This window comes from Pholis gunnellus (genome assembly GCF_910591455.1).
Source record: "Pholis gunnellus genome assembly, chromosome: 4".
Lineage (NCBI taxonomy): Eukaryota > Metazoa > Chordata > Actinopteri > Perciformes > Pholidae > Pholis > Pholis gunnellus.
In genome coordinates, this window is record NC_136530.1 from 18,628,987 (window position 1) to 18,648,669 (window position 19,683).

Below are 19,683 nucleotides of genomic sequence, written 5' to 3' on the forward strand. Positions count from 1 at the left end.
CTCCAGAGCTCAATTCCTGACATAAATCTCAGAGTCCATGCATAATAAAGGTCTATGCTGTTTGTTCAATGAGATAAGATTATGGAAAGGCAATTCCTAAAAACTATATAATATAACTGGCCAAAGAATAGTACTGCAATTAATAATTATGCTACTGTACCAGATTTACACATCACCCCATATTTACTACAGTTAACAGCGATAAACCCTTTCAGATTGCCTAATTTTGGAAAATGACTTGACCAGAATATAGACGTATTTTGTCCTGAGCCGGCCACCGTTGCTGCTGTAATAATCCTGAGTCGGACACATCCGCTCTGCCATAACCACCACCGAACATGGATTTATGTGTAAGTATAATCAATGAATCAACGTGTGTCATTTCATTTGTAACAATGCATAACGTCATATATACATGGTTGAATATTATAACATAAACCTTGACAGAAGAGAGCACTCTGACCACACTTACTAACTAACTTTCCCTTAAGTAACGAGCGCATCAAGTAACGTAACAGCGCGTCGTTACCGTTAGCTAGCTCGCTATCGCTTTAGCTGCAACTGGCTCGTCTTGAAGCTAGCTTAGTCTGTTTCCGGCTGCGCTGGGACCCTTCTTATGAGCAGTCTGTGGTTAGGACAGAGGAGACGAGATGATATCTGTGAAAGAGTTGAGCACTCAGAGAAGACTAACAGGGCCGTACTAACGTTAACCACGGACTCAGGGCAACAACCAAAAAAGCCGGTGTTTCTCCCACGTTCTGTGTAATATATGTAGGTGATGTGTTAGTAAGCACACATGTATTTAAAGAAGTGTAGGTGAAATGATAGTAATCATAGATGAACTTCATGCACTAAGTGAGAGAATGAGTGTGACAGTGCACATGTGTGTGAAAACAAGAAGCTACTTTATAATCTTAGTGGTGGATGTATTTAAGTAAATCATAGATGTATTCATGTGTTTGTTGTTCAGCTCTATGTTTGGTGATGCTTGAGAAGATAGGCTGAACGAGAAAGAACAAAAGTGCAGAGGAAGGAAGGGATGCAGAAAGGAGACAAATATAAAAGAAAGGTAGGTACGGTCTTTTAAATATGTCTTCATGTGAGTATTTATCTTCATAGGAACCACTTAATTTTAAAAGAAAAGGGTGATGTTTTTCTTTATGTAGTAATTAATCAGTCATCAGAATGTTGACATGACATGAATTGTACCATTACTAATTTCTTGTAATATGCAGAAGATGCCCAATATCCGGCAGCTGAGGAAGAGAGAGAGTAAGAGGCCCAGATGGACCAAAGAAGCCATGGGGCAGGCCATGCAGGAGGTGCAGGCAGGCAGGCAAACTCTAAGGCATGCAGCCAAGCAATTTGGAGTCCCAAAGTCTAGCCTGTCGGACCGACTCAGTGGACGTGTAGCCACTGATTGCATCTATGGCCAAAGTCAGCTTCTCACCCCTGAAGATGAGAATTCGCTGGTGGAGTATTGTTTGTACTCCGCCAGTCACGGGTGTCCTCAAAGAAAGTATCAGGTTGTGGCCCAAGCTCTGGCCATTTATAATTATCGTAATCCGCACAAACCCAGGACTGTTCTCGGCCAAACCTGGTGGATTAATTTCAAGGAGCGGAACCACCATCGCCTTACCTCCCAGACCCCAGACATTATTGACCACGGTAATAAACCACGCACAAACAAAAGGGGTTCAGTCAAAGACATCCCCCTTTCCCGGTTACCCCCGCCCGAGAGTCCGCCTTCCTCTCCATCTTCCGATCCCTACCTCACCCATCCGCTGGTAGCATCAGGGCACATAACTGTGGAGCTGGCCCGTGTCTTGTCCAAAACCAACCAAACCTGTGAAATCCGAAAGGTCAGGAGAAGTGCCTACGTGCTGACAGCACAGCAAATGTCAGATGTCATCAAGAAGGTGGAGGGCAGTGCAGCAAGAGTGGAGGCCAGAAGTGTGAAGCGACAGGGGGCGGAAGACACCGACCTGGCAGTCTCTTCCTCTACCTTACCCGGTGGCTCTCGCCTCGGCCGCAAAAGACGCCTTCCCTCTGGGGCCCATCCAGACACCAGTTGTGGTGCTGCTGGCCCCTCAGCCCTCTTTGTTCCCACGTGTGCATCCCACAGCGCCTCAATCAGCCCCAGCAGCACACCAACCAACACAAGCTTGTCTTCCAATGACCGGCATCATAACATTGTAGAAGGTAACGTTTCCTTTTTGACATGTACATGTGAATATATGCACAAACTTTATTCTGAATTATTATTTTAATGTTTAATATGATTTTGTAGAGCATACAGCAAGTCCCAAGCTCCTTCCTCGGCCTCTCGTTAGAAATACTTGATATAATCTGTAAAAACTATGTAAAACACATTCAACAACATTTTAACATGTTGGTAACATGAGCTATTATAAAAACAGTAAACATTTCAAGACAGCTAAGTCATGTGTTTTCATATGCACAGCTTCTAACCTGTGGCAGACCTCCTCCATGCCTCTAGGGCCCCCGTCTCCTGGCCCCTCCTCCTCAACTGCTGAACCCACAACATCCACTGGTACGTATGCCGAACAGTCTTAACTTGTAAAACACCCATGAAAATTCAGCAATTTCCTCACATGTGTTCTGTCCCCCCCCCCTCCCTATGAGTAGGTCACATAGCTGCAAAGAAGAAAAAATGGGAAAAGAAGATTTTGCGATGCGGACGGTGCAGACAGCCTTATCCTCCAAAGGATCCTGAAGGATTGGTTTTGTGGGTTCAATGTGACAACTGCCACAAGATGTTTCACACCATCTGTGTGAGCTCAGAGATAGACTTGGACGACGATGAATTTTGGTGTTTTTGGTGCCTTGATGTTTGATTTTTGTGTGATTTATAAGTTCACGTTCATTTTGAATTTACAATTTTACAACATTGACAATAAAAAGAGTAAGGGTTAGAGACTCCTTAGACTGCTGTATTTGCAGATTGCAAATTGTAGTAACATGTTGCCGTGCATTATGTGTGCAAATGCATGTTTTGCAGAACACAGTTTGAAATGAGGGGAGTATTTACGCAGGCCCCAGCTGGTGTTGGTATGCACTGAAAATTGAAAAAGAGCCTTTACATCTGCAATGTATGTCTTAACATCAGAAAGGTGCAAGTGTACATTCAGTTGACTCAGTTTCTGAAGAATACCACATGGGGGCAGTAGTTGACAAACAAGGTAGTCAGTCATGGATAAGAGACATGACTAAATATATTTGCACATGCAGACGTTATGTTTGTGAGGCTTACTACAATAAAAATGTTATAAAAAAGTTTTTTGACTCCAAAACATATTTACATGCTCAGAGATGGACATTTTCAGAGAAATGTTGGTGTTTTTGGTGCCTTGATTGTTTTGTTATAGTTTATTGTTTCGCTCATGATGAATAAAATTGAAGTTTGACTTGATTTTCTATATACTTGAATTTTACAACATTGACATTACAAACATCAACACATCTCTTTTGTTTGAATCACATTTAACTACAGTTTTATAGTGCAGTGCATTACATTGAGTAGTTAGATGAATAACTCAACTACACTTGGATTAAAAAATGCATTCAATGCAGGGCATAGTTTAGTTTAAAGCATAGCTCTCGCTCTCTCTCTCTCTCTCTCTCTCTCTCTCTCTCTCTCTCTCTCTCTCTCTCTCTCTCTCTCTCACTCTCCTTCCCTCCCTCCCCAGGTACTTCAAGGTTGTGAGTTTTTGCAGACAGGTGTCGACGGCAACTGAAGTCGCTGTCATTCGCGGACTGAAACTTTGCAGTAACCAGTGCAACGCGCCGAAACGAGGCTACGATAGTCAGAGCTCTGACCGGGGGCTCCTGACTCGGACAATCTATCCTCAGCCGGTGGTGTCCACACTGCATGCAGCAGTCCGCTGCGCCGCCTCTGTGTTTCTGTCGCTTTGCAACTCCCGCAAGGTAAGACACATCTTTCATCTTCAATGATTTTGGTTTATGAACATTTGCTGGTGAAAGAAACGCAGCAGTGTTTCAAAACACGGGAGATGCAGCCTGCCTTGCACCTGGCAGGACGCACGTTGCACTTGACTTGCAACTTGAACATCATTTGGTGCAGTTCCAATCAGGCAAAGATTTAAACAAGAAACGGCGAGGAAAACTCAGGTTTGCAGGAGTATTGGTCTGAGCTGGGGGACCCCTTATACCATGTTAGACCTCCTCCATAGCTCTTTCAGATAAACAGATGCTGAGCTGTTTGAAGGTCTACAGTTTGTGCAGAAGCCAGGCAGTTCCCCGAAGGAATGCCCTTACCTCAGAGTTGAGTCATGCAAATTATACCTCCCTTCTCCCATCTCCCATCTCTCAGCTGTCACCACCAGGCCACCATCATTTAATCTCCAACACAATTTACATTTCATAAAAAAAAAGTGAGTTATTTTCCCGAAACAATTCATTAAAGTTCCAAAGAAAGATGGGTTTTCATCCCACTGGTAAGATTTAAAAATGTTTTGAAGACACATAAACTAAAAGAGATTCCAGAGTGATGACGAGTTGCAACTGTTTCTCTGCATATCCAACGTGTTTTATAGGCCAACAAACAGTGATGTGGAAACATGTTGGCTCACAGACCCGAACACATAGTGCGGCGCACTAAGCCACTTTTTAGGATTAAATACATCTTTTCTTTATTGATGCACAAACTCAATTATACTAATTAGTGTCTGACTAGTGATTTAAATAATATGAGGGTTTATTCCCTCAAGGACAGAGAGCAGGAGATGAATGTTGACTTGAACATTTATTTTATGGGGTTAAATTACACTGCCAAAGTATTTCCCTGTTACCCTCAGGGCTTGTAAAAGAAATACAGAGACACTTGTATTTAAATACCCAATAAAGCAGGGAAAAGTAGCCTCTGAGAGAACATTTGAATCAGTTTTGGGATCAGAGAAAAACTTTAAATGAAATGCAAACCTCCTCGAGGCACAAACCCAAACCAAGTGAAAACTGACGGTATTGTGGTGCAGTGTGATAATAGCCCCTCTGCTGTAGCACGTGCACAGTGAAAGTCATCTAGCATTTCACACAAATAAGATGTTTGCTGCTGTGTGGCTACTTAGCTGCAAGCCCAGCCATGCTTGATATGCACCTGTGTGTGTGTGTGTGTGTGTGTGTGGCTTTAACTCGTTGTTAAACTCTCTGAGAAGACATTGCAGAGGAAATGGATAGACATACAAAGGGAAGATGGAAGTAAGGACAAAAAGAGACAGAAAGGATGCATGCAAGGGCAGAAATGAAGAGGACCAACTGTATAAAAACAGCTGAGGCAAGGAGAGGAGTAAGGAGGTGACAGCACACGGAGTAGTAAGGCAGTGAAAGGTGACACAGTCAGCAGAGGAGGAGATTGAAACCATAAGAGTTTAGAAGAGAACATGCGAGGAAACAAATAAGATAAGTTTGGAGCATTTGAAGAGAGGAAAAAAAAGGGTTGATGTTTTTAATCAGCCCTAAGATTACCGCCTCCTACTTATTCAGTGTCTAACCTGATCCTGACATATGATCCTCTGTCATATTCCAGCTGCTTCTATTGCTGCTGAAACCTTCAGGTAAACATATTCAGACAGCTTCAGACATGTTCTCAAGGCAAGAACACAACCACAGGAAAATGAAATGATATTCCACCTCTGTCGAATGTTTATATTCACACTTCAGAAGTAGTTCAGGGAAGGTCACGGAGCATCTCATAACCAGAACACTGAATAATACTGAACAAAAACAATAGGTTTTGTTGGATTTTACACGTTAGTTTGGTGTGATAATAAACCTTAATGCCAGGCTAAGCTGTGAGCCAAGTATTTGTCAGCGATGTTTGATGATTAGACTTGAGATGTGGATGTCTGCGTGTAGGGATACATTGTAAACTGTCAAGAGGCCACGTGTCCTTTTAAAAAGTACACACTGACGTCTGGGCAACGAGTCAATATTATAAAGTAATTTATCAACTTTTGGAGGTGTCTTGGTGATATGGTAACTTCTTTTTTCTTATACAAAGGTTTTTATGAATTCATGCAACATGTGATTAAAAACTAAGGACTTGTCTTTTGTTTGTTTGTTTATTTTCCATCTGTTAAAGGCGCAGTGCATACTTTCTGACATAGTTCATGTCATGAAATTGTAGTTTGATTGTTTTATGTGATTTTTGAACAGCCACATATGATATTCTGAAAAATGTAAATATGATAATTGAGCTAAAAACTGTCCTGCCCTAATAGCTACATCGTGCTATTTGCGGAGGAATCATTGCAAGCTATAACAGTTTGTGCTTTGCTTGTTTAATTGTGTACGTATTGAACGAGAAATATGAACTGAACTTTGTTGTTTGCACTGACCTCTGTTGTATTGTCATGTGTCCTTTGGACAAATGGGAAGCCAACTTACCTGCAGCCTAGATTTTAAACACAGACGCCTCAAACTGGAACTCAGTGACAAAGTCTCATCTTCTCGGCGTGGTGTCCTTCATTTGAAATAATCAAACATTGTGCTCCCCGGCTCAATAACAGGAGCCTTGAATTGCCTTGGTGGTGATGCTGATGTTATTTTTGCAGCTTAATTCAATTGGTTGGATTGTGTCAGTCTAATGTGATTGGCAAAACGCATGCCCTTGTACTACAGAAGGCAGCCAATACAGACATTGGAGAGTGACTCTCCTCTAATGCTGTCATGGCTGCTCCTGACTTTGAGTTTGATATTTGCTATCGTTGCTTTGGTATTTGTTGAGTGTTTCTCAAATAGCCAGACCTGATTAGATCATTCAGTGAGTAGGATGCTGGGATAGGTCAATTTATTTATATTTTATAGCACAATGGGCACTGTGACCGTGCTCCAGAGAAATGTGGTCATGGGAAAAAGCTGAGGTCAAACTAACAGGCAGAGGATGTTGGATTGGACCGGACAGGAAGAAGAACCCCCGAGGGACGAGAGTACGGGTTCAGTTTTCTGTATGGGGAACTTGTTCGCTGGATCAACTGGGAATACTTTTCCTCAGTGCGCACATCTTTTCTACTCATCAGTAGAATGAACCTCTTCTCTTCTCCCTTGTCCTGTCAGCACTATTGGGAATGTGTACGAGCATGTCCTTCCATTGTAAACAAAAATTAAAAAAATGTCAGAACTGTAAAAATGAGATCGGCATGAGTTACACATGATGAAACCTTCCGCTTTGGCCAGTTGGTGGCATCCCTGCTGAGTAGCCTGTCTTATGAGGACAACCAGTGTTTGTTTTTAATCCCGAAAAGGAACCCTGATCTCCCCAAAGGACATGTAAGAAATGTAAAGTTTTCCTTCCCCCCCCCCAAGCAAGTCATTTCTAACTCCTTTAAACTGCTTTCCCTCCACCTAGTCTTCAAATGTATTTGTTTGTCTGGAAAAGGTTCTGTGATCTTTCAACAGTTTTCAAATAGCCATGTGGAGCCCTTTGGGAGTTTTACAAGATAAACCGCTCACAAAATCAGGAGAAAGCCTCGACACTTCAAAATGACATACAGCTGTTCAATGGACTGTGGTAGCCTACTGAGTAGCTACTTGGATCATCTGGCTGAAAGATGCCGCGGAAGGCCCTGATATCCGTGTGCAGTAGACTGGGCCAGAGCCGTAGACAGACAGGGTGTGGCCAACGCAAGGTTTCATTGGCATCTCTTGCTGCACAAGCTTCTCAATGAACCCAGTTGTTCAGACTGTAAAACTTGATGGCACATTTTTACGGTAATCATATGGAGAGCACCGTTTTTCAGACCCTTTTCCCTCTGTGATGTCCCTTTTAATTAAGTAAAAGTGAAACTAAGCAATTTGGCAGCAGTGAGAGATGACTAAATGTACTTTTTTTTAAACTACACACAGAGCACTCACATTCACTGGTTTGTGAAGTTTTGTACCGAGGGGGTAAAAGAGGCAGAAAGGGCTGATGTCAATGTACTCGTGATTCCCCTGAATGAAGCTCAGGAGCTGCTATCTGTGTCGTAAAAATGTCATTACAGATATTCACTATAGGCATTAGGACTCAAAAAATGCATTTTCAGATATCTTTTATTCGCTGTAGAATTACGACTAGAAGCAACGCAATTGCAGATATATCCAAAAAGATAATAATATTCCAAAATGGCTCACTTCAATAATGACTATAGTAACAATGGATTGTCGATATCTGAAAGTGGAGGTTCTCCTCTGACTTATATTGCAGATACCCAGAATGTTCATTCTAGATATCACAAATGCAATTGTGCACATCTGAAATGAAAGTTGTGGATAGAAAAATGTCATTGTTGATATCTGAAATGTTCTTTTTGACTTGGAAGAATTACATTACAAATATCTGTGATATATATCCAGTCTAGCTGTTAAATGTCAAACCAGTCACTTTTGAAGGATATAACGATATCTTAAATTTAGTTTTGACTACCATCAAAGAAAATAGTAGAAATCTTGAAAGACAATTTCTACTAGTGAGAATTTCATGGTGGATATCTTTAATAACCATTCTGACTAGTGAGAATACAATTTGGACTAGGAGAAATACAAATGATGTCTGTAAAGAGGGCACTTCCACGCAAACATCAGATAAGCAATGCAACAGATGTATTGTGTATGTATGTTGTCTGTGGTTATTTATCTAGAGTAGCTTTTAGTTGTGTTACTCTGCATCAACTATAAGGGTCTTGACTAATTTGACAGACAAATCATTTGTAAGTTTCTTTGATTATTAATTTGACTATTTATCATTGTAAGTATGGTGCAACAGTAGTTTATAACATTGCATGTTACAGTAGCAATCCATCAAAATGAGCTCCAGTAGCTTTTAGGAGGAAGATTTAAGTTGATGAACTGGGCATTAGGAGATGAAGAGGAGGTTTGCCAGTGTGCATATTTGCAACATCAGCTTAATGTGTATCTGACACAGTATAATGAAAGGGCCAATAATGCCAATGACTCTCCATACATGCATATGTATAAGTGTTTGCAGAAATGTGTGTATGGACTAGTTATTCTTGACACGCTAACCATGATTATCACTGCTTTTACTATTATGTGATACAAGAACAAACCTCCAGGAGGTTTATTTAAAGCGTTTAAGGTAGAAGTTGTAGAGCTTAGAGAGAATTTTGCAATACATATCAAAGTAATGTAGCAATATTGTCTCACAGAAAGTGCTTAATTTAGCTCAATTTGAATATTAGTTCAGATAAAATTCTGAACAGTGTAATACAAAAGTACACCACAACACAGGATGTTTCCATTATCCATATCGGCCACTTGTAGTCATTTACAACTCTGTGATAGGCCCAAAAATCTATTTCAAGTTTGAATGTTGATATGATAATGCTAAATTGACAAAGGCAATAAACTGGAAGTCAAGTTGATGAGAGAAAGCTCTCTTAAAAAAACAAAAGTAGATCTGTCATTGACTACTAATGGTGTTTATTGTTCAGCTCCACTGTAGATTATCACCTTTTTAAAGACCCCTTATATAAATGTCAGTGAGTTTTATCATTCATCTACTGTACAGCTCTCAGAAAAGAGAATTCTGCTTGAAATCATCGTGAAGAATTTGTTTACCACACTAACAGTGACACCATGTAAGAATGCAGACATGAATGAGGACAGCATGATGCCTGTTACTACAGTATGTTACTGTGAATAAGCTCATTGCTAATGGGACATAGAGGTCATTCATTCTCCTGAACGACCTCCATCTCTCCATTAGGTTAAACTGGAAATAGTGCTCGACACTGACAGGAGTCCATATACTGTATGAACGACTCCTCTTATCTAATCTATATGATGACACACTCGTAGATTAGATTGATATGATTGAAAGAGGGGGCTGGTGTGTGTGTTTGTGTGTGTGTGTGTGTCTGAAGATGGATCCTAGGGTCTAACAACCTTTGGTGGCAGTCAGTGAAATCATGTATATCTCTGTGACATCACTTAATCTGATTGGGGGGGGGGGGGGTACTGCACGTGCTCAGTGAACGCCTCTTTGCCTGACAAGGTTTTTGTTGTTCTGTCTTTACCAAGGCGTGTCGCCACACACACACACACGGATACAAACACACACATGCATAAAACGTAATGACAGCACAACCCCCTTACATGCATGTGTGCTCACTCACTTAACCCATAACACAAAGGACACAATGACAACACACAAACAATGATGCTAGCACACAAGTACTCAAATACAGCAGAGAAAGTCATTATGGTTTTCATCAATAGAAATCTGATTTATATTGATCCGGAACAATATTATCTACATATATTTCACATCTTTTCCATTCTGGAGGGTTGCAGATTATGAAACTGTCGAGCGTTTCAGAAAAATATCAAAAATCTACAGTGCAAATTTTCTAAATCAGTAATTTTAGCTGCTCTTCACTTCTTTGTGTTGTAGCGACTATTTTTCTGTCTTTCAAACAGAATTGCAAGGTTTTGTTTTACCGCGTTGTTATTGCATGCAAATGGCGTGTAACAGTTGGGAGAGTGGTGTGTATGAATTAAAAAGAGATTTGATGGATCGGCGATATGAAGCTGTACCTTCAGATAATATAAATGTGTGTACTGTTTGCTGTTAAGTATTGTGGCAGTCATCCCTTTAATACCTCTAGTTGTATGAGCCCATTGTGGGCAATGTTTAAAATCAATGAGCAGAAGTGATTTGTGGCAATATTGGATTTTATATGACTTTTGCTTCAGTGATTAAGAACGTTAATTTATCAGGTATTTAATTTGCTGAATTAGACAACAACAGACACGCACATTGTTTTATTTAAATCCATTAAACGTTTCTGAATTCATTTATTAGAAAATGTATTATTTCCCATGTCCCCCCATGTCTTGATAAAAAACTGCACATGCACTTTGCCTAGTTTAGGTCAGAGAGAAACCTAACCCAATATTGAAGGACTCGGGTCAGGAACGGGACAAACAAATCTTGTTCAGGGCATTTTTTGTGGTGTTTGTTTCTGTTCTGTCCTCTTCTCGTCTCCGTCTCTACCTTCAAATATATCTTAATCTTGCCTGCCAACTTAAGACACTAACAGGATTTAAACTCAGCAGATTGTCATTCATTATTATTATTTTATCACTTTGTGTTCACGTATGTTGCTGTAGTTACAGCACAGTGATTCTTGGTAACACATATTTGTGGTAGTAGTCAGCAGGGGTGTTAGGCTGATAGCAGCTCTTATTTCCAGTATCCAATTCCTGTGTTGTTGCTGTACATTCTGTTTAATGTTTTGTGGCTGTGTCTTGATTGGCAGACAGAGTTTGATTCACAGCCTCAGTACCAGCCTTCTGTTGATACTGAGACATCATCACCCTCGGGTGTTGGCTGTAGTGTTTCTGCTAATCGCCCATTAGACTGATAAAGAACGAGACTTGGCTACAGAGCTGCCTCGCAGTGAAAAATAAACGTCATATATCTTGTACAGGCGTACATGTACTCGCACAGAAAACTATGGGTAGAAGTGGTACAAAAACGATGCCCCAATCTTCAGCTACACTAAATGCTGCTTGTTTTTACATTGGCACAAGTCTTTTTCCTGTAAAAATTCAGAGCAAAAATGTGAATAAAAGACCCCCGAACTCACATTTTAGAATTGAATCAACAAATACTTTATCTTTTACAGATATTTGTTGCAGTCTGGTACTGTAGGAGGGGAGTGCAGTTTGTGAACAGCCTTGAAAAGTATCAATTAATGTCTTTAACTGACTGTAATAGCTTGGATATTTTCAGCGAAACCTCCCACTTCTTGTCTGCTCTTTGGCATCAATTTCTAATTATGTTTACTTGTTTGGATTTGATGACAATCAGTCATCTAAATTAAATTGATCTTCTCTTCCTTCTTTGTGTTTCAGGTTCCATCTGAAAGTGTGTGAGTGGCAGATTTGTGTGTGCATCTCTGTACATGCCTGTGTGTGCGTACATGTGTCACAATGAAGCACCAGTCTATCTCTCGATGGCTGAGCCAGCTGGGACTGCCACAATACTGCCCAGCGCTGGAGCAGGAATATGATGGTGTAGAGGTAATACATGAACATGCCAACAAAATCTAAAGAGACATTTACAGAGGTAGTTATTCATTATAACTATTGAGTAAATAATGGCTGAAAGCAGGATGGCCTGTTTCTCTGGTTTTGAATTCAGAATCAGATTCATCTTTATTAGCCAAGTATGTGTGCACATAGAAGGAATTTGACTCCGGGTTTTTGCATTGCTCTCAATGTACTTGCAAAAAAAAAGACATAACAGCGAAGATCAAATAGAGGTAAGGAATAGACAGGAGTCTTAATACACTTCAATGCACCCAACCACCAGCCCAGACCTCATCCCTGAAAAGGTTTGCAATGGTGCACTTCGACCGTTGCTTCTTAGACACATTGGCCATTTTTTTGCATGGCCACAAGTGTGTTCTTGTCAGGAAAATGTCAGGATTGGTTGTTTAAGGTGTTTTACCATATATAAAAATAGTTCTGTCCTTTTACTGACAGTCTCCAACTGTTTGTCATACAACTACAGAATAACCAGTTGTTAATTATCTATCCTCACAAATGACTACTTGAACAAGTCATTGTAGATCTAAAATCAAGCACAATTCAGAATTTGCCTGAATTTGCCTTTTATTTTTGGAAACTGATTTTGCTTGGTGAAATTTGATGTTTCCAGAACAGCTGCCGTGTTTTCCGATCAGGAAACCTTAAAAACCCAAACTCATCACAATGATTGTTCACAGTGCATTTATAGTGATTTAAGTAGGGATCAAGGGAGCACCAGTAGAAACATACTTTTTGGCAAAATTGTAGGATACCACTAGTGTAAAATAGGCAAACGATTAGTCCCTACCAGAGTCACAGCTGTTTACAATGAGAGTTAATTACGCAATTTAAGAAACAACCGACTGATCTGGTAAAGAGCAGATCTACATTTTTATAAGCTGCCGAAATCTAAAAACTGAAGATAAGACTTGAGGCATAGGAAGAAGAAAGGGGAAACTGTGAGATCCTGACATTGCCTTACGATACGTGTGCAGTGAGCATTAGCTTGCTAACACATAGCTAACATTTGTTTGCTAACAGCTAACTTGTCCCATCATCATTTTAGTTATCAACTGCATCCCAGGGTCTTTCTATATCTGTCTCTATTTAGGCTATTAATCAATTGTAATGCTAGTTTTCCTGTCACCCTGTACTCTGTAGAAACTTGCAACACCATTTTATGCAGGATTCATCATTCCAATATAACATGTTTTTTCTCTCGGCTATATGTGTGAGAAGGAAGCAGAGAGGAGTGATACATCTTTATTTACAAAAAAATGTGGTTATTAGAATTGGAATTATTTTGGTTATCTTGTGTCAATTATTTATTTGTTGCCTCAAATTAATGATGTTACCTAAATGGTTTATGTTGTTTCAGGCTCCAAAAGTAGTAGTAGCATATGCGTTTTGTTAGCATTTCAGCTCTTGGTTGCATATTGTGGCGCTGATAGTTTTCCCGGAGCTACTTTTTAACAAAGAAATGGCTCTTTTTTGAGATTCAGCACATAAAGCTGTCACTATCTGAATGGCCAGACTGTAACCATGTCTGTTTAAAGGGGGGGTTTCAGTAAATGTTGTATAGGAATGCCAACTGTTGTTGTTAAGAGTGTTTCCCACAGCAGCTTAATACAGCAGCCTAATAAAACTTCATCACAGGCCTATTAGACCGGATGCACAGTGATGTGGGGGCTGTTTTAACATCCAACCATTAGCCAACTTCAATCTGAACATTACACAGCCATTGGCTAGGAGATTAGATTAATTTGTCAATAAGACATGAATTATTCCATTACCTCCTGCTAATGTATACCCAGAATGCATTGCTGTAATTAGTGAAGGCATAATGGGAAAAGCTTAAGAAGAAGAAGGTGAAAGGGGCAAGGAGGGAGATACAGAGAAAACAAGGGAAGACGAGGACAACAAAGTGTTGTTTTAGTCTTGTTGAACCATAATGGAGTTTAGATTGAAGCTTCTGTGTGAAATATTCTCTCAAAGTTAGATGACTTTCTGAGCTTAAATATACTAATTCAATCAGTCAATTTGACTGGGCACCGAGAGAAATGAGTTTAGTTGAAAGGAAAGTCTCTATAACTCATCCAAGGGCATAGGTTTGCATATGGACAGTAGGGACATGTCCCTGCCAACATTTTGGGATGACAGAATTGTCTGACAGCCGTCAACTAGACAGCTGTCTGGTGAGGTGACGAGAAGGCAGAGTGTGTGGCGCACTGCGGCGTCTCCATTGCGCTCCGTGCCCCTGCCAGCACATCCATGGTCACTGCAACGACACAAAAAACGATGTGAAAACTAAAATCATACTAGGTGGATGCATTATGTGGCATTATTGATATTTTACCTGGCAGGATTAGCATCCTCCTGTTATTTCAGCCAAGGTTAATGTTACATCTAGTTAAAGTTTAATTTGTTATTGAGGTGAATAGGGGCCACGTTGCACATTTAAAAAGGTTAAAGAGACAAAAGAGGAGGGACGAGTAAATCATGCCTACATGTTTGTTGACTCACCAGAGATAACATTAAATGAGAAAAGTTGATCTACAGGAGAATAAATCTTTGAAAGCAATACAGAATGACTTAGAGCTTATTTTAAAATTTTGAATGGTCACCCGGCACCTGAATTCAGTGTTTCCCTTAACATAAATAAAGACTTATCCACCATAAATTGATGCAGAAAAATTCACCAGTTAATGTGAATGATGCCCTTGAACTCGCCTAAAAAAAGGCATCAAGCTGATGACTGGAGCTACTGGTGCTTCTCTAACTCTCAACCGTCTATACAGAGTAATTGCAATTATAGGCAGCATAAGGACTAAGATTCATACTCTAACCCCCGCTTGGCCATCGTTCATGCACATTGAGCTCGGCTCAGCGTCGCTAAGCTATCTAAAAATGATATAACAACAATATCCAGCTCAGTGCTTCCTAGACATCCAGGCTGATAGCTATCACAACAAACCGGTAACACCAAACTCAATGTTTGGTCAATGACAGTGTGAACAAAGACGATTATATTAAATCAGTATTAAAAACAAGAACAATGACTTAAAAGAGCCTTTGAAAGCTCTGTAGAGCTGCAGAACCACATTTACAGGCTGATTCATTTTAACATCAGAAATGTTAATGTCGAGGTCTTTATTGCCCAGTGCTGTCTGAACCACACCGCTCACACCAGCGCCATTATCGTTGCAACAACATTCACGAGGGCAAAGCCAACATTCACAGCTGCTATATCAACTCTCTATGAGGACTGGTATGAGAGATCATATTGTTGTTCTGGAGAAGAAAGAAAAAAGAAAACATGTCAAGTTGCTGTTGCACACAGAGGGAGACGAGAACGACAGGGGGAGGGGGAGATGGATTCTGAGATAGATTAGGCTTGTGATATGCCAGCCATGTCTCACGCACACACACACACACTGTCAGCATCATGGTGTGTGTGTGTTACTCGTGTTAAAATCAGCAGAACTAATGTAGTGTCTTCTTCTTTAGGCTACTAACATGTAATTCCTGAGCTGTCTCGGCACGTTGACCGCATTGACCGACTCTGTGCAAGTGGGTGACTTTGAGCGTGTCTGTGGGCATGTGCATGTGTGCTACTGGCTACCTTTGTATGCAGGTATGTGCCCATGGTCGTGGATGCGTGTAGAACTTCTAACTTGCCGTTTGTGACTAAGAGTGACTGTGATTTGATTGTGCACTGTTTCTGTGAGAGCTTGCCGTGTGTGTGTGTGTGTGTGTGTGTGTGTGTGTGTGCGTGTGTGCATGTGTTTATATTTATGGGTTTGCCCTGTGTAGTCTAAATAGAGCTAGTGTTTGTGATGAACTCAGAGAATGGTCATATTGTTGAGAAACCAAAACAAGGGTTTGAGCAGGGAGCGTCCTGTGATGACACAGAGGGTGTCACATACGTGTGTGTGTGTGTGTGTGTGTGTGTGTGTGTGTGTGTGTGTGTGTGTGTGTGTGTGTGTGTGTGTGTGTGTGTGTGTGTGTGTGTGTGTGTGTGTGTGTGTGTGTGTGTGTGTGTGTGTGGGTGGGTGGGTGGGTGGGTGGGTGTGTAGTTCCATTTCTGTACAAGGTTGAGTTCTGGTTCAAAGAGTTTGTGGCTATTTGAGGGGTCGTTTGCATTAATACCATAGTGAGGGTTGAAGTGAGGTGGGGTGTGTGTGTGTGTGTGTGTGTGTGTTTAAGACAACGTTATAATGACAGGAGCGGGATGAGGAGAGGAGATGACACACTTTTGGAAGACAGGAGGTCACCGGTGGTCTCAGCTATTAATCTTTTGCTCCTCTGGAGCCACCAACCTGTCTAGACAAACTGTGTGTGTGTTACTTATCTTCTACCAAGCACAACAGTAGTATCTTCCCTGTATGGAACTCAAAGTAAGTTGTTAGTGTTTATGTTCTGAATGTTACCCCATCATTTCTACCTCATGAATCTATTTCCATATTAGCTGTGTGTTAAAGGTTCAACATCACTGCTCGTTTGTGATTGGCCGGCTAGTGTCTTTTAAGTGATTGTATTGAGACACCTCACACATAGCCGTAGTAAACAGTTTAACCTCTAACACAGGGGTGTCAAACATGCGGCCCGAGGGCCAGCCCACCAACGAGTCCAATTTGGCCTACTGGAAGACTTTGCCAAGTAGGACAATTGCAGAGAAGTCATTAATTCATTTTCACAAATGCTATTCCTATTTGTCCACTGGGGGTTGTGCTGTCCTAATAAGAGTAGCAGGCCCTATGCTGGATATACGCTATTATAGATCCCACGTGCTTACGTAGAGGCTACGTGACACATCACTGTCAAGCCTAGGCTTGTTTTCATGCAGAAGCTGCCGGTAGAAAATGTCTTTGCCAAAAAGGGGAGAAGTGGACACAGTGTTGAGTTTTACGAGTAAATATGGACCAGTTCCTGTTGCTCCACAGAGGTAAACGGGAAGCCAGTATGCTTGTTGTGTTCACTGCACCTTTCAGTGCTCGAGGAGTACAATATTCAACGCCACTTTCAGACTCACCATGGCGAGAAATACAAGTGAGAACAGACATGAATGAATTGTCGGCAGGCTAAAGGAAAAAGCAGTCTGTTTTTAGTCCTGCTCTGACACCACCGAGTTATGCGTGTTCTGTCAAAAATTAGACCTCTTCTTGTCAATCGGCTCATCCTACTCTTGTTATTAATGTGTGTTGAGGATGCAATGTAAATGAAGGAAAAACCAGAGTAAAAACTATGGTTTAATCTGTGTCTAAACTAGTGCACAAGGTGTAACACTGCTGACAACTCATGAAATGAAGCGAGATGAAGAGAGGAAGAAAAGAGAGGAAGAAAGATGACAGTGAATTCTGACTGTCAGTCTTTCAGAAAATGGAAATGTTGTTGTTGTCAATCAGTGCAACATATTCTCATACAACAGGATAATGATATCTTACGAAAAGTTATTCCTAATTGTAACGTGCGTTTTCCAACAAATGTGTCAACACGTGTCAATTTCCGCTTGTTACATGCATACAGTCTTTAAACTTCTGTCTCCGACAAAAACAGCTGGGTCAGGTTTAGGCAACAAAACTACTTAGTCATTAAAACAATTATTAGATTCAATGTTATAAGTACACCGCCATTATCAGAACAAAACGAACATTTAGGCTCCCTCATGTGGCTCGAAGGTGTACTGCACATAAACGTGTTAAATAAATTCAGCAAATTTATATGGTGACCCAAATAAAACCTCCTGTGACCCTCCCGTGGGTCTCGACCCTGGCTTTGAGAATGACTCTAGAGTACCGTCACTTTATGTTAACTTTAAGTTTCTGTTTTTGTGTTTTCTCAGGACCTGCTCCACCTCTCAGAGTACGACCTCTTGGAGCTCGGAGTCCACAACCACCTCCACCGCCTGCACCTTCTCACTTCTCTACGCCTCCTCCAGGAGCGAGAGAGGAGAAGAGGTAGTCACACACACAGACAGGCACACACACACACACACACACACACACACACACATATAGTTGACCAAACATTATCTTTCCTTATCTGTTCCATCAGGTTGTTGATTCTGGCTCCGTGTTTAAGTCTTCATGGAGACTCAAAGTCTTTCTGTCCACACAGCCTTAGTACAGAGGGCCCCTCTCTGCCAGGTGAGCTACAGAGATTTTCTCTTTGTGTCGCCCATTTCTAAACTACACTGAAAGTTCTTTTCAACCAAACAAAATCCAGCAAGTCTCTACGGTAAAGCGGGCACAGCACAACTAATGCCACTGAATAGAAAAAAATGAATAAATCAATTAATGCAATGATATATATATATATATATGTTGGCTATACCAAACCATGATTTAGGACAGCAGTTGGATTAGTAAACATTACATGTAATTGCAACAACTGCTATTAGTTTTAACAGATGTTAAAATGCAGTGTGACCAGCTAGATGGAATGCAGCGAGGGTCACCCATAGTGCGTGACGAAACGGGTTGAGAGCAGCTTGGCCAGGGTCCGTTCTTGCACACTTGCAGAAATCTCCAGACAAGAAACTTTGGGGATCGACTGCAACTGAAGTCGTTCACCTTTTGAAGGGGTTAGCGAGGTCCGCAGCATTCCATCTAAGGGTGCCCGGTAGGCCCAGCTCATTAGATATTCTTTTTCACTCCTATTTATAAACTTTATCATCTGAGCTGATGACATCATGATGCCACAGAAAAGACCGATCAAGAAACGGTGGCATCATCTGTGGGATCACAGAACATAAGGTGAGGGGAGGAGCTTAATTAAACATCTGAACTGTGACCTCATAAGTGAGGACTTTGGACAGAAGGTAGACAGGAAAAGGGGAGAGAGAAGGGACGACAGGCAGCAAAGGTCCTGTCTTTTGTCTGCTCTCCGGGTACACAGGGGGAGAGACGAAGACAGATAGCATTAGTGTCATGTAAAGACATGCTTATGCCTGGGGGGTCCGGTGGTGGGGAGGGGGATAGTCTGGTGGGGGTCAATGCTTTGTCGCACACACGGACACACACACAAATGTGAACACTTCCAAAGCTGTCAGTAAATAAGGAGAAGAGTGCTGAGGCCTGCAGTCCCGCTGGCTTTAATCACTTCTACAAGTGTGTGTGTGTGGACGCATGGAGATGTGTGTCGGTCTGTGCAGGACTGCCTGCTTTGTTTGCCCAGTTTCCCATGCATTATACTGTGAAATCTAACTGTTGTCTTGGTGACTGTCTGAGACCTGCACAAGTTTATACCAAGCAGAGAAATCATTTTAGTGAATCTCCTGAAGCGAATATGTAGCTTTTGACTTGTTGACCCCTGCAGCTGTTCTCGCATCATATTACAGGCATAAATATACCAGGAACAAAATCAAAAGAGGTGTGTTTTGCAAGGGCAAAATATGCCGTTTGCGACCAAAACAGTGCATCACATTTGCCTCAATCCGCAGAGTGGAGTTTGCTCGCCCATCTGGAATGGAGTGTCTTCTAAAAAAAAAAATAGTTGCTTGTCGTTTCCTTCGTGGGACTATAAGAGTGTTAAGAGGCAATAAAAGTGCTCTGACATCAGAAACGAAGAGATGAAATGGTGAAAGAAACAGTTTGAAGAATGGCTTCT

The 19,683-nt window shown here is 41.2% G+C and overlaps 2 protein-coding genes across 3 annotated transcripts in view; both read left to right on the top strand.

Annotated features, from left to right (window-relative positions):
* Positions 1-289: 289 nt before the first annotated feature.
* LOC306695335 (uncharacterized protein) lies at positions 290-3,316 on the top strand. Of its 2 annotated transcripts, none has more exons than XM_079158559.1 (5): positions 290-350; positions 971-1,073; positions 1,236-2,202; positions 2,465-2,554; positions 2,650-3,316. In XM_079158559.1, the coding sequence occupies exons 3-5, from the start codon at positions 1,239-1,241 to the stop codon at positions 2,856-2,858; spliced, it is 1,263 nt and encodes a 420-aa protein (XP_079014685.1). In that variant the 5' UTR covers positions 290-350; positions 971-1,073; positions 1,236-1,238; the 3' UTR covers positions 2,859-3,316. The 2 variants fall into 2 exon arrangements, with proteins under 2 accessions (XP_079014685.1, XP_079014684.1); XM_079158558.1 differs by having other exon boundaries at positions 971-1,069.
* Positions 3,317-17,921: 14,605 nt separating this feature from the next.
* The window catches only part of bcar3 (BCAR3 adaptor protein, NSP family member), a 52,600-nt gene continuing 50,838 nt past the window's right edge, over positions 17,922-19,683 (top strand). The window contains exon 1 of the mRNA XM_079158225.1: positions 17,922-18,032. The gene's annotated coding sequence lies outside the window, so the exon portion shown is untranslated. The remainder of the gene's footprint in view (positions 18,033-19,683) is intronic.